This window comes from Branchiostoma lanceolatum, chromosome 17 (genome assembly GCF_035083965.1).
Source record: "Branchiostoma lanceolatum isolate klBraLanc5 chromosome 17, klBraLanc5.hap2, whole genome shotgun sequence".
NCBI classification, from domain to species: domain Eukaryota; kingdom Metazoa; phylum Chordata; class Leptocardii; order Amphioxiformes; family Branchiostomatidae; genus Branchiostoma; species Branchiostoma lanceolatum.
Genome location: NC_089738.1, coordinates 12,299,065 through 12,317,614, shown reverse-complemented (window position 1 = coordinate 12,317,614; position 18,550 = coordinate 12,299,065). Strand labels below are relative to the sequence as shown.

Genomic DNA, 18,550 nt, shown 5'->3' with positions numbered 1-18,550 from the left:
ATTAACATCATGATAGACTTAATCACGTGATCCGAAATAAATATAAAAACATATGATACAGCATATTCTGGACTTAAAACACTATTTATCTTGATGACTGATACTCCATTACAACCTCTCAAAATGATACACCTTTATCTTTATCAAAAAAGAAAGATTGTAAGGGGGGTTGCCCTAGCTTATGACGTTTTTTTACGCGCTCGAACTCACGGCGCTTCATTGCTGGTTGCCAGAGAATGGTCATGTTTTAACAAATGAATTTTGAACACATTAATCTAAAGAACATATCTGGACAAGAAATGTATTCATACTGTTCATGGGCCCTTCAAGCTCCGCGTTACAAGCGGCAAACGCCGTGAGACGTTTTCACGAATGTACCTTCTGATTTAGTTCTACGCTCTCTTCGGAAGTTGGAAATGTAGATAAGGCTTGAAGTCTGCTATATCATAGCTTTCTTTTGACCGGAAAATTTTCTCACGGCATGTGTGAAGGGCTATATCTAGCGCATCCCAGCTGATGTTTTCACGGGAAATAGGCTACTACGCACTGTGAGCGCGGCCCGACGTACGTCTTGCATGCGACCCGACTTACAAAATCATTACGAAAAAAACGACACCGCTTACATCAACAATACTCCGTCTGCTTATTGGGAAATATCTTCGCCATCTCTCTATTCAGTTTCCTCCTCATAGACGGTACCAATCACATGTTAGAGCGTTACAAATTATTCTCTTGGTAGTATTCACAAGATGTATATTCGCAAATGCACATGTGCTAAGGTGCGACCTTCAACCTCTTTCCAACTCATGGACGCCTCAGACACAAAAATGACCACGTCACACCATGGAGAAACTTTAAGCCTTTTCTTCTTTCTCTTTAAAAAACTCAAATGCAAAGAAAAGAAGTGTACAAAGTGTTACCATTGAATTTGTGTCCGTGAAAGCCACTTAACAAAAAGACTCAGTGTACACCCAGGTGTTTTATTCAACCGACGTTTCGGTGACCGTCTGTCCCCTTCCTCAGGGCAATCCTGACTGCTTCATTTTGCACTACACGTACAGTCATAGGTGTGAACGAAGAGTTTTATTATCTCCATGAAAAAAGGCTTTTTCATGAGATACTGTTTTGCTTGCGTTTGGTGTCTGTGTGTATGTTTGTGTCACCGGACGCTTAAAGTCGCCGTAACTGTAGAACCTGTACATGGATTGTAATGATTTTTGGTATGTGGGTGGGTGTTAGGTGGAGGAAGGTCAAGGTCGATTTTGGGCCCCCTGGCATGTGTGACTGGAACTGCAATGGCGTATTTGTTAAAATCTTAAATGTAGAAGAACTGAAGAGTGGATCGACAGATCGTCATGTTCTTTGGTACACAGGTAGGCTAGACCAAGTTGTACACACTTAAGTGCAAACTATGCAAATGAGACCGAATTTGCATAAGTTAGGAGGTAAATCGTTTGCATGTGTGTCGTCGGATGCTTAAAGTCAGCATAACTGTAGAACGTGTAGATGGATTGTAATGATATTTGGTATGTGGGTATGCGCTGGGAGGAGAATGGTCAAGGTCGATTTTGGGCCCCCTGGTTTGTGTCCCTGGAACTGCAGTGGCCTATTTGTAAAAATGTTCCAAAGGGGTTTAACTGAAGAGAGGAACAACAGATTTTCATGTTATTTGGTACGCTGGTAGGTTGGACGGAGATGTACACACTGAAGTGCAAATCATGCGAAGTTATTGTGTTTGTGTGTGTGTGCGCGTGTGTGTATGTTTGTGTCACCGTGTTTGTATGTATGTGTCACCGGACGCTTAAAATCAGCATAACTGAAGAACGTGTGGATGGATTGAAATGATATTTGGTATGTGGGTAGGTGTGGGGAGGAGAAAGGTCAAGGTCGATTTTGGGCCCTCTGGTATGTGTCACTGGAACTGTAATGGCGTATTTGTCAAAATCTTCAAAGGAGAATAACTGAAGAAAGGAGCGACAGATTTTCATGTTATTTACTGGGCAGGTAGCTTAGAGAGGGATGTATACAATGAAGTGCAAATTATGCAAATTGGACTTAATTTGCCTAAGTAATGGGAAAATCTATATTTGCAGTGTTGGCCATTGTGGCACTTCTAACAGCTGTTAGTGTTGATAGCGAAAGTAGGTCACTGTGGAACCTGAGCCCCCGACAGCTGCAGGTGGCCGGGGGTCATACCATTGAGCGATATAGAATGGGGGGAACTGGTTTAATACAAAAAAAAGTTTCATGGAGATTTTGGGTCCTAAGACTCTTGTTTTTACTCTGATACCATTGTGGCAGACTAGTGTCACTTACCAAGTTGGCTATCAAAGTGTCGCGTCGGCAACTACCAAACTACATTTCAGCATCACTTTTACAACTGCAACCATGGCTATCTCACTAGTGTCACTTCTACAAGACTTAGGGCACTCAAGACATATTTTCCCATTTTCGGTAATTTATTGTCATGTTGACCATCTCCGGAGGAGACTAAATTTCTTGTGTGTTTTTTTTTTTTTTTTCAAATCAGAGGAAATCAATTTTGTCTAATCACTGATTCCGGAACCAGAAGAAGACAGCTATGGCGATGAGAACTGTGACGTAAGGCAGGATGTCGCTGTGGAGACCCGTTCCATTCACTGGCAGAGGGTTGTCTAAAAATGAAAACGAAAAAATTATCATCTTTCTCTTATGAAGATAAAATAGCAAAATGTCACAGAAATCAAACCTTAAGTAGAAAACTTGTCTTCTTTGACATTTCGTATGTGTCAGTGGGAGCAATAGATCAATAAATCAATCAATCAACAAACGATCAATCAATTGCCGATGTATGGTGGCTGTGGACATCACTCTAGAACGTTCTACACACAAGTCATGAAGTAAAAAAGATAGATTTTTGTCATCCAAAACGTCCCAAATCACCCTCTCTCTCCATCTCCCTACCATTTCCCTATCTCTCTCTCTCTCCCCTCCCCTCTCCCTCTCTTTCTCTTACTCCCTCTCTCTCTGTGTACAACTAGAGGGCGAGAATTTTCAAAGTCACAATACGTACCACTAGCAACTGTCCTGAACAGGGATGCCCATTTGGAGGACACTCGGAAGAAAAATGGCGGCTGCCCGAGTGGTGCGTCAACAGTCACCGTCTGACCACCTTCATAGCTACTGTCTCCCCACAGATGAACCTGTTAACAAAGTAAGAATTTAAACCAACTTGATGATGATATTTCATTATAACCGCAATCATCTTTCAAGCCGAGAAATATGCATTCATTAGTTCCTTTTAGCACTTAAATAACTAGCTTTCCATCAAAACTATGTATGCATGTGGACATGATCAGATGCATTTTGCCAGACATGCAGTTAAGTGTTTTTTTTACATCGTCGTTAGTTTGATGTAGTAATTATTGCTTCTAGCATTTTCAACTCAAATATCAACAAAAACGGTTTCTCTAAAATACTTTCCATCATTATTTGCATTGCACGAGACTATACTGTGTAAAGGAATTTGTAGTGAATGAATAGAAAGAGAACATCGCTAACCCAGGTGTCCCCCTCAGGCAGGTACACCTGCCAGGTGTCCACACCCTCCCTGTACACAGGTGCGACCAGCACGTCCGGGCCGAACAGGTACTGGTACTTGATGCTGTACACCTGGGGAGAAGACGGGTATTATGAAGGTGGCAAGGTGGTCTTGTGGTTACGGAAGTTGACCTAAAATCAAATGAAGGTTTTGGGTTCGAATCCCTGGTTCGAATCTCGTACACCTATTTCCACATGTAGGTGTTGAAATGTTAAGGAGGTCTTCTCGGATGGGACGTTAAATGGAGGTCCCGTGTTTGAGGAAAGCCATAACTCGAGCGTGACCCATCACATTTATCGAAAAGAGAAGGGGTCCATCTCGGTGCGCATTGATCGAACCAAATGTCCTCATAATTCATTCATGGCCTCTACGAAACTAGACAAATTATGGGAAACACACACAGACATACAGACACACACACACACACACTCGCGCGCGCGCGCGCGCGCGCACAAGGCACACACACACACTCGCGCGCGCGCGCACACACACACACACACACACTCACTCACATACACATACACATACACATACATACATACACAATTTACACATACATACACGCCAAAACGATACCTAGGTTCATTTAGGTAATAAAAGATACAATTTACCATTGGATCATCCTGGTAGTGGTAGAACAGAGGCCTCTGGACGGGGAAGTTGTAGCGGGTGTTGTTCTGCACGAGTTCCCGGATGTACTCCTTCAGGCTGACGTGGACACCCACCAGTCGACCGAAGTGCTGCAACGTGCTGTCAGACGAGTACACCTGGAAATATACATTATACAGTAACGTTAGCGAAGATAACAAATCAATTCGTACACAACCAATGCGTCAATAGCAAACCGAAGTTTCGGTGACCGAATGTCATCTTCTTCAGGGCAATATTGACTGTGTATTGCAGCTAGGTGTCGCTGCTACAACAGATTTAAGAAAAAAGATTTTTGGATGCATTATGGCAGAAATGATTTTAACATCTTATTTCAAGGAAACAGAGTAACCGAATTTGCGATTTTGACATCAGCGGGTCAAAGGCTGTAAGAAGTCGGTATTGTGCGCCGTCCATATAAAGTGAGAGTTGGTGAGCCATGATAAAGTCATGCCGTAGGTATGTCTAATCTCCAAGCAGATCTACGGTTTTATAGCCACCTTATATCTGCTTGGAGATTATGTATGGCTACTTTCTTAAATTGGAAGCAAACGCAACTCCCGATCTACCATAAAGTAAAGAGACAACTGTCAAACATAAACAGCCAAAAGAAATAAAAACGTTTTACCTGCCAATTGTCGGCTGGTCGGTTACCCTCGTGGGTCCGCATCATCGGTGTGAAGACCGCCATCTCTGTGTAACGGATCAGTAACTCCTCCGTACGAGTTATCCCGAACAAGCTGTGAACGAACGACAATAAGCCTTTCATGGATCCAACAGGGCATGCGCGGGTCAAAGGTGATATTTTCATAAGTTAAATGTGTTATTCTTTATGTTAGAATTTATTTACATATCTCATCAAAACAATGCAACACGATACTGAAAGACATGACAATAGGCTGATCTCATAGCCCAACACCCCTCCGTCAAAACATAGAAAAGCAAAATAAAAACATCAAAAAGGCAAATATTTGACGGACATGAAGCTACTCACTCATTGGTCGAACCGAATGACTGACATGATATCATTAGTTAAACTGTTAATTTTTATGGACAGTCAGGATCGGTCTATAACCCTACCTCGTGAAGCCCCCGATGTCGAAGTGAGACAGTCCGTAACCGGACACTCCGAGAGACAGCGCCGCGGGAATGACCGAGGCCAGCCCGTCGCCGAGGCTGTAGTCAACGAACTGGTCTCCGGCCCAGGACATCACGGAATAGTTCTGACTGCCAGAGAAGCCAGCCCGCATCCAGAACACTGAAAGTCGCACAGCAATGATGCAATAGTATCTAGTAAATACATTCTGTTGTTTTAAAGTCTACGTATTATCGGAAAGTGATTCAATTTTGTTTCAAACTTTTTGTTTTGATTGCCTTATGAATACATCTAACTCTTTTTGAAAAGTCTACTTTGCGAGGGATTTGTTTTAGTTTTCAAGTCGCCTAAAACGAATATTCGAATAAAAAACGAACATAGAGAGTTTACAAAGTTTTTCAAATTTCTATGGACTTAGCAGAAAAAGACAATATACCTATTTCTCCAAGCTTGCCAGACTCTTCTACTGCATCCCTGTTGCACTTGGCCCAGAGTGCCGGGTAATGGTTGTGCATCTCTCTCCCAGGCACGCCGTTGTGGAACACCATGTCAGGCGGTAGGTACTCTCCAAAGTCCGCCATCCACCCGGTCAGTCCCAAGTCGATCATGTTCTTGACGATGACTTCGTTCTTGTACCACTGGAAAGCGTCAGGGTTGGTCAGGTCGATGGTCCCGCAGAAGAACTCGCCGAAGTCTTGAATGTACGTCTGTCCCGTGGAGTTCTTCACGAAGTATCCGCGTGAATCCGCGATTGTGTAGAGATCCCCGAGTTTGTTGAGGTGAGGGTTGATGTACCCGAGGAATCTGACCCCTCGTGCTTTCTGTCTGACGATTTCTTCTCGAAGTCCCGGGTACTGATCCTCGTCCCAAGCCCAGTTCCAGAACAGTCGTCTTCCGAACGACGTTCTGATCCTCCCCGCCCAGTCCTGGATCCAAAGACCGTTGACCTTGACCCCTTGACCCTCAGCTTGTTCTAAGTACTTCAAAACCTCGCTTGTCCCTCCCTGTACGCCGAGAATCGCGCCGTCGTGCACCCAGTCGGGAAGTTCCGGCTGCCTCCCGAGCAGTTCTCCGATCTGTTCCGAGATTTCCCGAAAGGTGGCGGCGGAGCCGAAGTGGATTACACCCGGCGAGCCCCATATTTGTATAACGTGGGCGTTGGTTTCGGTGAAGTCCATGACCATGTAATCTGTCGTAGTAAAATGGCAGAAGTACCTCCGCGAAGACACAATGGTTGGTTGAGGCCAGTACGTGGTGTGGTAGTCTCCCCCGCCGCCGTCGCGTCTGTTGGCCTCGTCGGTGACGAACGTGCCCGGCTGCCGACCGACGCCCTGCTCCCGGGTCCAGATCGGGAAACTCCGTCCGCGCAGGTCGAAGTAGGTGAACTGCTCGCCACCTACGGAAAATTGTCATTGCAAAAGAAATTAATTTTCAATTAATTTGTTTCTATTAAGCTGTGAGTATCTCTTTAGCGACAGGGATGACCAAATTGCTAATAATTTTTAATATTTATTTGCAAACTCGTGCCCGAATGCTAATTAAGGCAACACACAGTCTGAGACACGATAACCTAGACAAAAAAGTAAAATAAAAATGTATAGTCCATTGATCTATCTGATGTTCTACGTACATCACTGGGGGGGGTCTTCTTTGGAGGCAGTCTGCCTGCAAAGAAGACCCCTCCTGCAGCCAGTGGCTAATGAATAGCCCCACGTTTTGATGAGTGGGTTTTCACCTGTAAAAGTTAAGAGAAGAGCTACGTCGACCCTTTCTATTGGCTCTTACCGCCATAGACATGTTCACCGTCATCAGCGTATAGTCTCAGCCACGTCCTGTCCAAATCAACTGGGATCGAGATGTTCATCACGTGATCGTGCCCCTCGTTCCCAGTCATCAGTTTCATCTCAGTCTGTAGAGAAATACATTTGTTGCAACTAAAAATTATTTCCAAAGTGACACGCTATGGATAACAAAGAAATGTGGGAAAAGGCGTTTCTATATATATGTTTCACGGTTTTTCGCTTTCCCTGTAATTCTAAATTCATATATTAAATGCCTTTATATTTCCATCAAAGTTATAAACTACTTTGAAAATCCTGTTTTTTATGTTCTTGAACACAAGATGTTTTTCATATCACATTTGTAAGGAAAGCATTTTTTGTCCACCTTCTTCACAACATTAGCGGAAAGCCTGATCTCCAAGCAGATATAGGGTCCAGTTTTACACAATCATGTTTGTATGGTATATTGTACGTTTCAACCTGCTATGTGTGTTTTTTTCTATCTTTGTCTCTCTAAATATAGATACAGACGCGAACCACTCCAGCCTTATTTTGAACTCGTCTGTGACCTTATTCGTACCTGACAGGTCAAATAGAGTATCAACCACCCACTGCCTACATTGTATTTGCTGTCACCCCTTGATCATAGATATTTCACACGACTACAAGGATTAAAAGAGAAAGAAAATTGTTTTCTTATCGTGTGAACCAGAATACTGTAAAAGCCATAATGCGCTAAGTGACTTTTTGACCCCTGTGACCATTGTTCAAGAGTTGACAACATTTGCGTAGCAATAAATTACTTATAAGTATGTCTCCACAAATCATGTACTAGTTACTTTGTGATCTTTAAAACCGTTTACCTGATAGTTTCCTCCAGAGGAGAAGACAAGCCTGTACTCCGAAGAAGAGGGTTGCGTGACGTCAACGTCTGGCAGCGCAATTTTTGAGTCCACGGTGTCGGAGATGTTGAAGTTTCCGTGGAGCTCGCGGAAAATCGTGGTGCCAGTCCCGACCAAGATGGCGGGGTTGGCTCTCTCGTGGCGTAGAAGCAACGTTCCGTCGAGAAGGACGTCCACTCCGTCGCCTGTCTGTCTCACGGTAAACGCACGACATGTCGTGAACAGGATCGTCCATAACAGGACATGCAGGAAGAATTTAGGACACGTTAACCTCGCGGCCATGTTGAATGGACTCCCCTCAGAATGCCACGCGATGTGAACTCTGGAGTAATGTATGCCGAGAAAAAAAACACAATGGCAGCTTGCGGCTAGCAATGCAAATATTGGGTCAAGTATTAAACCAATCACGCCTCTTGTACCGGTTGTACAAGTTTTTAAAGATTGTCTGTCCAAAATCTCGTACAAAATGTCAATTCACGCCAGATAAGTTACTCAAGCAACTTGATTGAATTGCCAACGGTCAGACGTTTCAGGTAGCATCCACTATCGTAAATGACACTTCCACTTACGATGACCTTGTGGTTTGTGTTGTTGACCCAGAACCTGGAGGTACTGAGTTCGAATCCTGGTCCCAAAGTTGTGCCCTTGAGAAAGCAGATGCACTTTACACACATTTTCCCCTCGACTCAGTAATGAATACCTAGGTTCGGTTAGGGACATACTTCGGTTATGACCTTATATATTGAGGTCCAGTTTTAATTTAGGAGAGACACTCACTGAGCTTGTTAAAACACTCACCACGCTTATCGAAAAGAGTTGGGGTCCGTCCCGGTGTGAGAGGATCAAGTAAATCTGTCCTGCTTTGTCGTTTGTACTCTAGATCTTCAGTACAGACCTGGTGTGTTACGCCATGAGGCAACAAAGAATAGTGTCAATACGAACAAATTCTTACAATGCCTACACCGGTCTTTCTAATTTGACCTTTAAGATCGTATGCTGCATTGAACTTTGAAGAGAAGGTAAATCATTCCCCTGGCGGAATTCTCTAGCATGCCAGGCTCTTCTCGAATAGTAGCGTTTAAAAAAAAGAGATAATCCCTACATACCATCCCTTTTTCTTCTTGGCCCTACCTCCTTACAAGATAGTTAAGATAGTTATATCTTTATTCAAGCAAGCGGATAGCGTTTGACAAAGCAGATTGTGCCTCCCAATTAAAGCAAATTCTCCTTCAATGCAGTAAGCATTAAAGCCCGTAGGATCCACTCATATTTGTGAATGACTACAAACATGTGCGACATTTGAGCATAACCTTCGTTAACTTTTCGTTATTGTCAGTCGATAACTATCAACTCATATGATTAACAATACAAAAGGTTGCATGCAAACTGGGTTACGTTTTCTTTTGCCAATAAGCTAAGCGTAGAATTAGTATAAATTACAGTGACACAGAGAGAATGTCGCTAACATCTGTTGTGACATCATCCTATAGGTGTTATGTAGCCGGGGGCTAACTCCCTTTCTTTTGTTGTCAAAAGCTTAACCGATACGCATGGCTTATTATGGAGAGTACGTTGACCCTTATACAGGTCAGTACGGTTTGCAAGGTGTGTTGTCATTGTAGGTGCCGGGTATAAAGCTTACAGGAAACGCGATCTTACTACCTCCTAGACAGACAACAATGCTTACCGGGCACTGATATCTGGTGCGTAGAAAGTGAGGCATAGCAGCGGTAGCGGTGGAGGAAGAAATGTTTAAGCCGTAGTCACATACGACGTATTTTTCAGTGAATCTGTGACAGAACCAACCGCATCGACAACGAACTAAGACAACCTGTCCCGTCACAAAACGGCTGAAATGTGTATGGCGCATCCGCGACTTTCCTACGAGTGTGCCTATTTGCTGTCGTAACCGTGTCGTACATACGACGTATGTGGCTAGGCACTTTCTGCGACAAGCCGAACAGTGTAGAAGGGAACCATGGCGGAAAACACCGAGAAGAAGTCGTCTGACACAAACGGACATCTACCGACTGTCTCGGAGAAAGTAGACCAACAGAATGGCGGGGTGGTGTTGATAGACTCAGTTCCAGACAAAGACGAAAACTCCGAACAGAGGCATTGCTGTAGCAGGTGTTGTTTGCGATGTTGTCCTTCGGGCACCTGCGAATGCAGCTGTATGTGTTTCCAAGCCTGTCTACAATCCGTCAGCTACATTATGGTGCACGGTTTGGAGGAACTCTTCACAAGGTGAGATCACATTCCCCACTTTTTGTACTGTTAGGGGAGGGGGGCAAAGAAGACTGTTTCAACCTCTCTCTATTCACCAGAAAGATACGTACGTTAAGCGTAAGGCGTTTAGGTTCAATTTTCTTGTTCAACACATGTGTATGAGTGTTCAAGTCTGGTAGACCATTTTTTGGGGAAAAGGGGGAAGTTTTCCTTGTGTTGTATGTTTTAAGAGGAACTGGAATGTACTGGGTATTGGTTTCCACCATCTTTGTTTACCTTCGTAGTTGAATAGTCGGTATGGTCATGGTATATTCTTGCTGTGCCCAATTGAGTCACAACTACGTCTGTCCTATGACAGCTTTAGAAAGATTTTAGAGAACCCTCGATCTGTTTGAGTATCATGGCTTTAACAAGGAATAAATTCGCCTTCCTTGCCGTCTCTTCGTGCACTGTTATGAGTTCTAGTAGCTTTGTGGTTGCCATATTGTATGTTCGGTTGAATTTTGTATACAAAACGAATCATCCTTGTGAATGGCCATATCGATCATCGTTTGTCGCTATACTAAAAACGTCAAACATTGTTATTGGTGATAAAATCAGACCACATCATACAAAACATATTGAATTTGTTCAGTCGATAACTATAAGCCGATATGACTAACAATACAAAAGGTTGCATGCAAACTGGGTTACGTAGTATAACGTTATATCATCTTTAGAGATGTATTATTAATTATAATTATGATAAACTCATTGGAAGGTATTGTTTGCAAGCACTATTTTGTTGCATTCCAAGGGATAACGTGTTAATATTGTTAAAACCAACCAATTAGTTGGATAATGCGCCTGAATGATTTTATTGAGTGATGTATACTCTATATTCATTTGTTCATGGGGTTGAGCTGTATTCCTGTTTGGTAATTCTTAAAAACCAAGTGATACAGAAAATTGATGGGTCGTTTTTGTCCTGTATTTGACAAATACTTTATTCGTAAAATGTACATTCTCTTCGTGCATTCCCTTTCGCCACGCTACGATCCTACCATACATTCAAACACAGATACAATTGTATCTATTGATTCATTGTATTATTCATTTATCGTTTTATGTTATGTTTAATCAGGGTAGTCAAACTATGTGGTATGACCACTGCTTAACATTGGGGCGCTTACCTAAGCCAGTCTGGTCGCAGCCTACTAGAATATACACTTAAAACATGCGGCTATCAGATGACCTTGAAACAAAGGAGAAGTCAGTCACCGAGACATGAGTTTGCCTAAAGTTTTTCTTTCGCTGTCAAAGGAGACTTTCGAAAGGGACGTGCGTTTGAAAAGAGGCATACTTCAAGCATGTTTAAGAGTCCATAACTCTTATGGATAAGATTAGGGGTCCACTCTGTTGTGCAGTGGCTCAAACTAAGTACCTACACAGTTTGTCTTTGCCAGAAAAATGTAACGTAGCGCTGACCGTGGCCAGTATTGCTGTTCACTTGGCTATTGTCTTTCTCCTTCTAGTGCTCTCCACTTCAAAGACATAGATGCGTACAATTTCCGCATAAGTAGCCACAGTAGTCTGCAAATCAAATCCTCACGAGAGCGAATATCAATTTTTGAAATAATACAAAAAGTGGACGAGATATTGTTGTGCTACGTTATCGACCAATTTCAAGTTCTGAGCTAGCTGGCTATGTTTTGTCATAAGATAGTTTACTGATTATACAATGCAAACAGCACGCTTTCTAACTAGTGACCAACTCATTGTCACCATTCACAAATGTTTTACTTTGTTGATAACTTCACTCCGCAGAGTCGGTAGGTTTGTGGGCCGGTTCCACTGGCTCGCCATCCTGCTGCCCCTGCTGATGACGGGCGGCTTCTGTGCCGGGTTCATCAAGTTCTACCAGGAGACGGCATACAACAACCTCTGGGTCCCTGACGGTCAGTACCATTCTGAGATCTTATGAATTTAACACCAAGGTGTTAACCCTTGTCCTGCTGAATTTCCAGAGCAAAAATATACCCCCACTGCCGAAGTGCCCAGACACCTATGAAGCAAAGGCTATCAGTTTGATATTGCTCATTTTAGATACTTCGCTTAACAACAATACGCATTCTTGATATACCATCAACCCTATAATTGTCAGGGCCAACATACAGAACAAGCATGTGCAAATCTACAATTGTCGGGCTCAGCATGAATAGGGTTTTAGTGGATCTTGTGGTTAGGGTTGTTGAGTATCTTGATTAGCTCAACTGGTAGCAGCCTCACAGTTGAGCTCCTCGTTTTAATTAGTAGCTAACTGGGAGACCCTGGCTCAATCTTGTGCCAAGACATCTCGGTTGGGGCTGCACCCATCTTTCGGAAGGGACTAAAATGAAGGTTTATGAACGTAAAGGAGAAGGGCTAGCAACACACCCCCTGCAAAAATGTACCTGCTACAAAAACAGCAAGGAAACTCACTGACACATGTACCACTAGGCACTACAAGGTATACAAGATCTTGATTTACCATGTATTATTTCGCATTCCAGGTTCCACCATATTGGATAAGGCGGCCTTCGTCGCTATGAACTTCCCCAGCCTCTCGGGCCGGTACCAGTACATCCTGGTTATGGACGATAACGTGTTAACAGCAGACAGCATCAGAGGGGTATGTGTGCGAAATAGATGAATAAAATCATATGATAAAAGTAGCACGGACTCCAGTTTTCTCCCCCCCCCTCTCTCTCTCTCTCTCTCTCTCTCTCTCTCCCTCTCTCTCTCTCTCTCTCTCTCCCTCCCTCTCTCTCTCTTTATCTCTCTCTTAATCCCTCTCTCTCTCTCTCTATATATATATATATGATATATATATCATAACATAACCTATGAATGATCTGAAAAAGTATAGTAGTATACTAAAATGTATTGTACACATATGAGCTAGTTTGATTGCATGACCTGTCGTGTCAATGATGCAGAGACAAAAGATGTAACCAACGCTTTGTTATGTTATGTTATGTTATTGTTTGTTTGATTGGTTTTGACAGTAATGCGTGCTAATGAACAAAAAAGGCATTGGAAATGAATTGGGAGCTAACATTGAAAATGGCGTTGTCTGACCTCGGTTCTTTCAGATGTATGAAATTGACAAGAAGGTCAAGGAAATAAATGTTGCAACAGTTCCGTCCTGGGAGAACATTTGTTACAAGTGAGTACATCTTTTATTTACTCAAGAGAGGTAGCTACATGTATGTCTTCGACTTTGATTAATATTCTCATTTATTCAGAGGCAGTAGCTATAGCATTACAAAAGCTCAGTTACCTAGCTCTCATGCCAGGCCAGTCGCTTGTGCAATACCAAGCAACTACCCTGGCGTACCGGGCTACGATCCGTCCTTTTTGCCACGCTAGCGCTGGCCGGCCCTAAACCAATCCAATACTCCCTCTCCTGCTGTTGGGGGGGGGGGGGATTTACCTTGGCTGTAGGCGACGACGTGGTTGGCTGATTACGGCTGACCAGAGCTAGCGCAGCGAGAACGACGGATCATAGGCCGATACGCCACGATCGTTGCTTGATACATACAAGCGGCGGGCCTGGCATAGTAGGATGCAAAACGTTTCAGAGGAAGAATCCAAGTTAAGCTCTCTTGAAGGAAACTTAACTCTGATATTCACGAAACTGTTCTTCTTTATTATGATTTACGTGTTTATTTAGTCTTTAAGTTTAGTATATCGCACACTCTTTACTTTCAGACTGAATGGAGTTTGCTTCTCAACAAGTCTTCTGGAGTTGTGGAGCTTTAACGAGACTGTCATCAGTAACTTAACTGATCAGGACGTCAAAGACATGGTCAACACGGTCAACCTCACCAGGTATGGAACATCTTGAGGTTTTCAAATAGAATATATTTAGACTCGTGCTTGAACTTGTACTTGTAAAACTAGGGGATACTGCTTTTGAGGTTGAGATTTGAGAATCTAGGCTGGATATCATTATTGCTGAGAAATAGGGATTGAGAGTGATACTACCAATGGTACCCATGGCTAGGTTAGATACACTCAGTAAGTTCCAGCAAATTAACCGACGCTTGTAGTGTATGAAAAGCACATTATACTCTATCTGGTCGAACGTATCGGTAAGAATGTTGAAGTTTTCTCATTTTTATAGCACAAAGTGTAAAGCCTGTAGTCGTTAAATTTCAGCAACTGTTCCTAAAACACTCTACAGTCAGTGTGTAGATACGATATTGTATGATTTACGATGGAAACGCGATCCCTTTTCTTATTATTTACAGATATTCATGGACCAATATGTATTTTGTTTCCAGTCCTGTGTATTTACGCCATATAGTTATGTTAGGTTTATGTTAATGATGACAGATGACGTCATGTTAGGATCACGTGTTCACGGTGTTCCTTTATTCCTTCGCCATCTTGGGAATCCGCCTGACGTGTGTAATAAAGCTCCCCGAGTTGATCCCTGCGTCCGAGTCGCTCGCTAGTGCGTATAGCGCCCTTGGCCACTTTATGGCGTGTTGGCAGCGTTAGGATTTTCTGAACTCACGAAGACCCATCCACACCGAAAACAACAAGGGATCGGAGCGTCCGGGTCGCAACTTTCAACCGGAGCAAGACACCGCGCATGGCGTAAACCGGGAAATCTAACTTCTTTGACAGCTTGGAGGGTACTGCCTGGTCAACACGTCATCCCTGGACCCCAAACTTCGCCACACCCAAACAGAAGGGTCTATGGAGCGAAGGAAGACACAGGGAGTCGACCAGAACGACCTTATCGGCAACCAGAAGACATTTCCTCCCCCAGTTCTGCGGGCCCCATGCTGTCCCACGTGAGTGACAAGAGCTCGAGGCGCCGCCATCTTGTAATATTTGCTCAAAGTTGAGCCAACTCTGTTTTCGTTCGAGAAGAATACCGCTGAGTCCTTACTCCAATCATTTCCTGAACTCGCAGCAGGAAGGCAAGTACTTTGTTGATTGATCTGACCAGTAATACGATTACATTTGGATTCGATCTTCCGTTGTGTGCTTGCCGTAATTTCCAGCAACAACAAACACTAGCGCCGAGATGACCTAGTTATAGGGACTCGAAGCCGCCGTCTAGAAGCTCAATCCTCAGAACAGGGACGGATTTCTAGCGGGCGAAGAAGCCCCACATTCCCAAAACAAATACCAGAAGTTTTGATTGTATTCGTGACTCCAAGTACTTCACGCATATCCCGTTTATTCAGTAATTATGCAACCCTCAGCGAAGAAGGAGCAAAAATTATGGCGGGGAAGGAAAACAACATCCGGGACCTGGCGTTCCAACAACAACAACTTCAACCAAAACCCCAGCCCTCAACAAGATCCTGACAGGCGCTGGAGAACCCAAGATCTCCCCCGACGCCCGAAGAACCAAGAACCTAAAAGGGACAAGAAGATCTGCCCGATTTGTGAACAAGCGGGACGGCAAGTTTTCGATCACTTCCTCAGTGCGTGTCCGTACTTGCCCGACGAGGACAAAGAGAGGAGTTTTGCGCGCCACGTGGGCGCCCCTCCCCAGCAAGAATCCGGACGCGGAGTGAAAGCAAGTGCTTCACCGAACCTTGAAGCCTTCCACAAGGGAGCGATGGTCAAGATACTCCTGGATTCGGGGGCAGAGTCGAGCATGATTCGTGCCGATGAAGCGCGGCGTTTGGGGTTGTGCATTTCTCCCAACAACACAGATCTTACTCCAATTCAAGCAGATGGGCGCCGACTTTCTGCCGTAGGTGAGTGCTGTACTACGTTCTACAAGAAGAAAGTAGCCCTTCAGTTTGATGCGATCGTAGTGGAAGACCTCGTCGATCCGATTATAGCCGGAAGCCCCTTCCTTGAGTCCAACGGTTTAATGATAAACTTCAGTAAGCATTATATTCACCTTCCTGATGGATCCATCTTTGATTATTCCACGTCTACCACACAAGCCCAGCCACGTATTCATAGCATTTCGTACAGCAAAAATCGTACGCAACACAACCTAGCACGCTCTAGAAGGGCAGCTAGCTGTTCCAGTGTACAAGTTCAAGAGCCCAAGGTCATGCACCTGCAACATACCACTCCCGTAGTTAATGTTGTGACCAACCCTGCGGTGACCGAACAACAAACAAACACAAGGTCACTGGTCCACGCCCTAGAGCACCTGTCACCTGCTGCAAAGGCTGACACACTACCGGTGAAGGAAAAACACCTGTCACCATCAGCAGATGTCAACAGACAGGTGAAGGGAGAAACCCAGCCCTCACCAGCATCAGCAGATGTCAACAGACAGGTGAAGGGAGAAACCCAGCCTTCACCAGCATCAGCAGATGCCAACAGACAGGTGAAGGGAGAAAACCAGCCTTCATTAACATCAGCAGATGTCAACAGACAGGTGAAAGGAGAAACCCAGCCCTCACCAGCATCAGCAGATGCCAACAGACAAGTGAAGGAGGAAACCCAGCCATCACCAGTGCCATTACATCAGTGCTCCCCAACTGAAGGTGAAGCTGAAACAAAACAGACTGTGGTAGTTTATCAGCATTCACCCACACAAGGGATTACCAGCACACCACAGGTGAAGGAAGGCCAACATTCAAACACGGATGCTGACACACTTCGGGTGAGCGAGGAATGCAAGACCTTGCCACCCTTCCCCAACACACTGCAGATACAGGAAAAATGTCAGAGCTCCCCAAAAGCAGCCGCACTCTTGGACACACTACAGGTGCAGCTTCTATACCAGAGCCCACGTGACTGTCCTCCTGCTCCACCTGACCATCTAGACCGTCAACACCCACGTGACCATCCTCTACCGACTCGTGCACCTGACCTTCCAGGTTACCACCACCCAGCAGTTCGGCCCCCGCCTGAACCACCCCCAAGACTGTTCAGTCAAAACCCAGGTCACCTCAGAACTCACTCATAGAACTTTATTCCATAGCAAAATGCATCATTGAAGGGGACACAACTAGAATTGGAAATCATTTTTTACAGAATTTTATTGAAACAATGTTTACAACATGTATGTATGTGATTATCACAATTCCTTTGAACGAATATGAGTAAGACAGACCACAGAGTTCTTTATTCCTTAGTTTAACCCTCTTGGAGAAGAAACATAGGTTAGAAAGACGAAACATTTAGTCACTCCAATTACAGATATTCTTCTAGCTCCAATGTTTACTATTTTCGTAATGCAGTTTATTAGTTGATATTAGTCATATGTTAACTTTATCGCCTTTATTTGTAATGAAAAAGAAAGGCAGAAATGTAATTAAGAGAATCATTGTCGTCCTTACACGAAACAGGAAGTGTAGAAAGGTAACATTGTTATCATCCCCACTGCACATGTAATAGACATATTATTGTCTGTATAGGAAACAGGAAGGATCGATAAATAATTAAGACATGTTATCACCCATACTTGTAATAGGAAGGGTAGATATAATAATTAAGACACACTCGTGTCCACCCATGTAACAGAAATGATCGCAATGCAATTAAGACACGTCATCATCCGTACATGTAATAGGAAGGGTAGATAAAATAATTAAGACACAATTGTCCATACATGTAACAGGAAGGATCAAAATGTAATTAAGACATGTTATCGTTCTTACATGGAAAAGGAAGGGTAGATAAAATAATCAAGCCACATTAGTATCTATACATGTAACAGGAAGGATCGAAATGTAGTTAAGACACGTTATCGTCCTTACATGTAATAGGAAGGGTAGAAAAATAATCAAGACCATCTTGTCCATACATGTAACACAGTAACAGGAAGGATTGAAAAGTAGTTAAGACATTATCTTCCTTACAAGGATAGAACAAATAGAGGAGACGCGTTATCGCCCTTATATGTGACGGGAAGGGCAGGAAAGTAGTTCAGATTTATATCGTCTATATATGTAACAGGAAGAGTAGAAAAGTAGACAAGTTCAGTTAAGATATGTTATCATCCTTACGTTAAACAGAAATGGTAGAAAAGTAGTAGAGAAACTGTTTTCGTCCCATTGTCGTTAAGACACTTGGTCATCCTTACATGTTACAGGAAGGATTAGCATATTCCGTGATCCATATCCCTTTTCATTCGTAAATGAGAGTTTCATGTTGTTACCACTTCAAGTTTTGAAAAGAGAAAAAGTAAATCACGCCATATAGTTATGTTAGGTTTATGTTAATGATGACAGATGACGTCATGTTAGGATCACGTGTTCACGGTGTTCCTTTATTCCTTCGCCATCTTGGGAATCCGCCTGACGTGTGTAATAAAGCTCCCCGAGTTGATCCCTGCGTCCGAGTCGCTCGCTAGTGC

At 43.6% G+C, this 18,550-nt stretch overlaps 3 protein-coding genes across 4 annotated transcripts; 2 read left to right on the top strand and 1 right to left on the bottom strand.

Annotated features, from left to right (window-relative positions):
• Positions 1–848: 848 nt before the first annotated feature.
• LOC136423249 (sulfoquinovosidase-like) lies at positions 849–8,914 on the bottom strand. Of its 2 annotated transcripts, XM_066411356.1 has the most exons (10): positions 8,806–8,914; positions 7,969–8,329; positions 7,110–7,233; positions 5,761–6,720; positions 5,309–5,486; positions 4,857–4,968; positions 4,192–4,347; positions 3,541–3,651; positions 3,053–3,182; positions 849–2,654 (listed from the first exon to the last, which is right to left on the bottom strand). In XM_066411356.1, the coding sequence occupies exons 2-10, from the start codon at positions 8,287–8,289 to the stop codon at positions 2,551–2,553; spliced, it is 2,196 nt and encodes a 731-aa protein (XP_066267453.1). In that variant the 5' UTR covers positions 8,290–8,329; positions 8,806–8,914; the 3' UTR covers positions 849–2,550. The 2 variants fall into 2 exon arrangements, with proteins under 2 accessions (XP_066267453.1, XP_066267454.1); XM_066411357.1 differs by lacking the exon at positions 8,806–8,914 and having other exon boundaries at positions 7,969–8,402.
• A 660-nt stretch (positions 8,915–9,574) lies between these two features.
• Positions 9,575–15,066, top strand: LOC136422433 (uncharacterized). Its single transcript, XM_066410205.1, has 7 exons — positions 9,575–10,254; positions 12,043–12,173; positions 12,768–12,886; positions 13,350–13,423; positions 13,969–14,088; positions 14,544–14,565; positions 14,893–15,066. The coding sequence occupies exons 1-7, from the start codon at positions 9,986–9,988 to the stop codon at positions 15,064–15,066; spliced, it is 909 nt and encodes a 302-aa protein (XP_066266302.1). The 5' UTR covers positions 9,575–9,985.
• Positions 14,556–18,522, top strand: LOC136423250 (uncharacterized). Its single transcript, XM_066411358.1, has 2 exons — positions 14,556–16,592; positions 16,650–18,522. The coding sequence occupies exons 1-2, from the start codon at positions 15,467–15,469 to the stop codon at positions 17,156–17,158; spliced, it is 1,635 nt and encodes a 544-aa protein (XP_066267455.1). The 5' UTR covers positions 14,556–15,466; the 3' UTR covers positions 17,159–18,522.
• Positions 18,523–18,550: the final 28 nt, after the last annotated feature.

Excerpts from the sequence above, each read along its gene's own strand:
- LOC136423249 (XM_066411356.1), bottom strand. The coding sequence starts at position 8,289 with ATGGCCGCGAGGTTAACGTGTCCTAAATTCTTCCTGCATGTCCTGTTA. Across the intron at positions 5,487-5,760 it reads TGGCAAGCTTGGAGAAATAG|TGTTCTGGATGCGGGCTGGC; the intron begins GTATATTGTCTT and ends TGCGACTTTCAG. Across the intron at positions 3,652-4,191 it reads ACTACCAGGATGATCCAATG|GTGTACAGCATCAAGTACCA; the intron begins GTAAATTGTATC and ends TCTTCTCCCCAG.
- LOC136422433 (XM_066410205.1), top strand. The coding sequence starts at position 9,986 with ATGGCGGAAAACACCGAGAAGAAGTCGTCTGACACAAACGGACATCTA. Across the intron at positions 13,424-13,968 it reads TGGGAGAACATTTGTTACAA|ACTGAATGGAGTTTGCTTCT; the intron begins GTGAGTACATCT and ends CTTTACTTTCAG. Across the intron at positions 14,089-14,543 it reads AACACGGTCAACCTCACCAG|TCCTGTGTATTTACGCCATA; the intron begins GTATGGAACATC and ends TTTTGTTTCCAG.
- LOC136423250 (XM_066411358.1), top strand. The coding sequence starts at position 15,467 with ATGCAACCCTCAGCGAAGAAGGAGCAAAAATTATGGCGGGGAAGGAAA. Across the intron at positions 16,593-16,649 it reads GGTGAAGGGAGAAAACCAGC|CAGCATCAGCAGATGCCAAC; the intron begins CTTCATTAACAT and ends CCCAGCCCTCAC.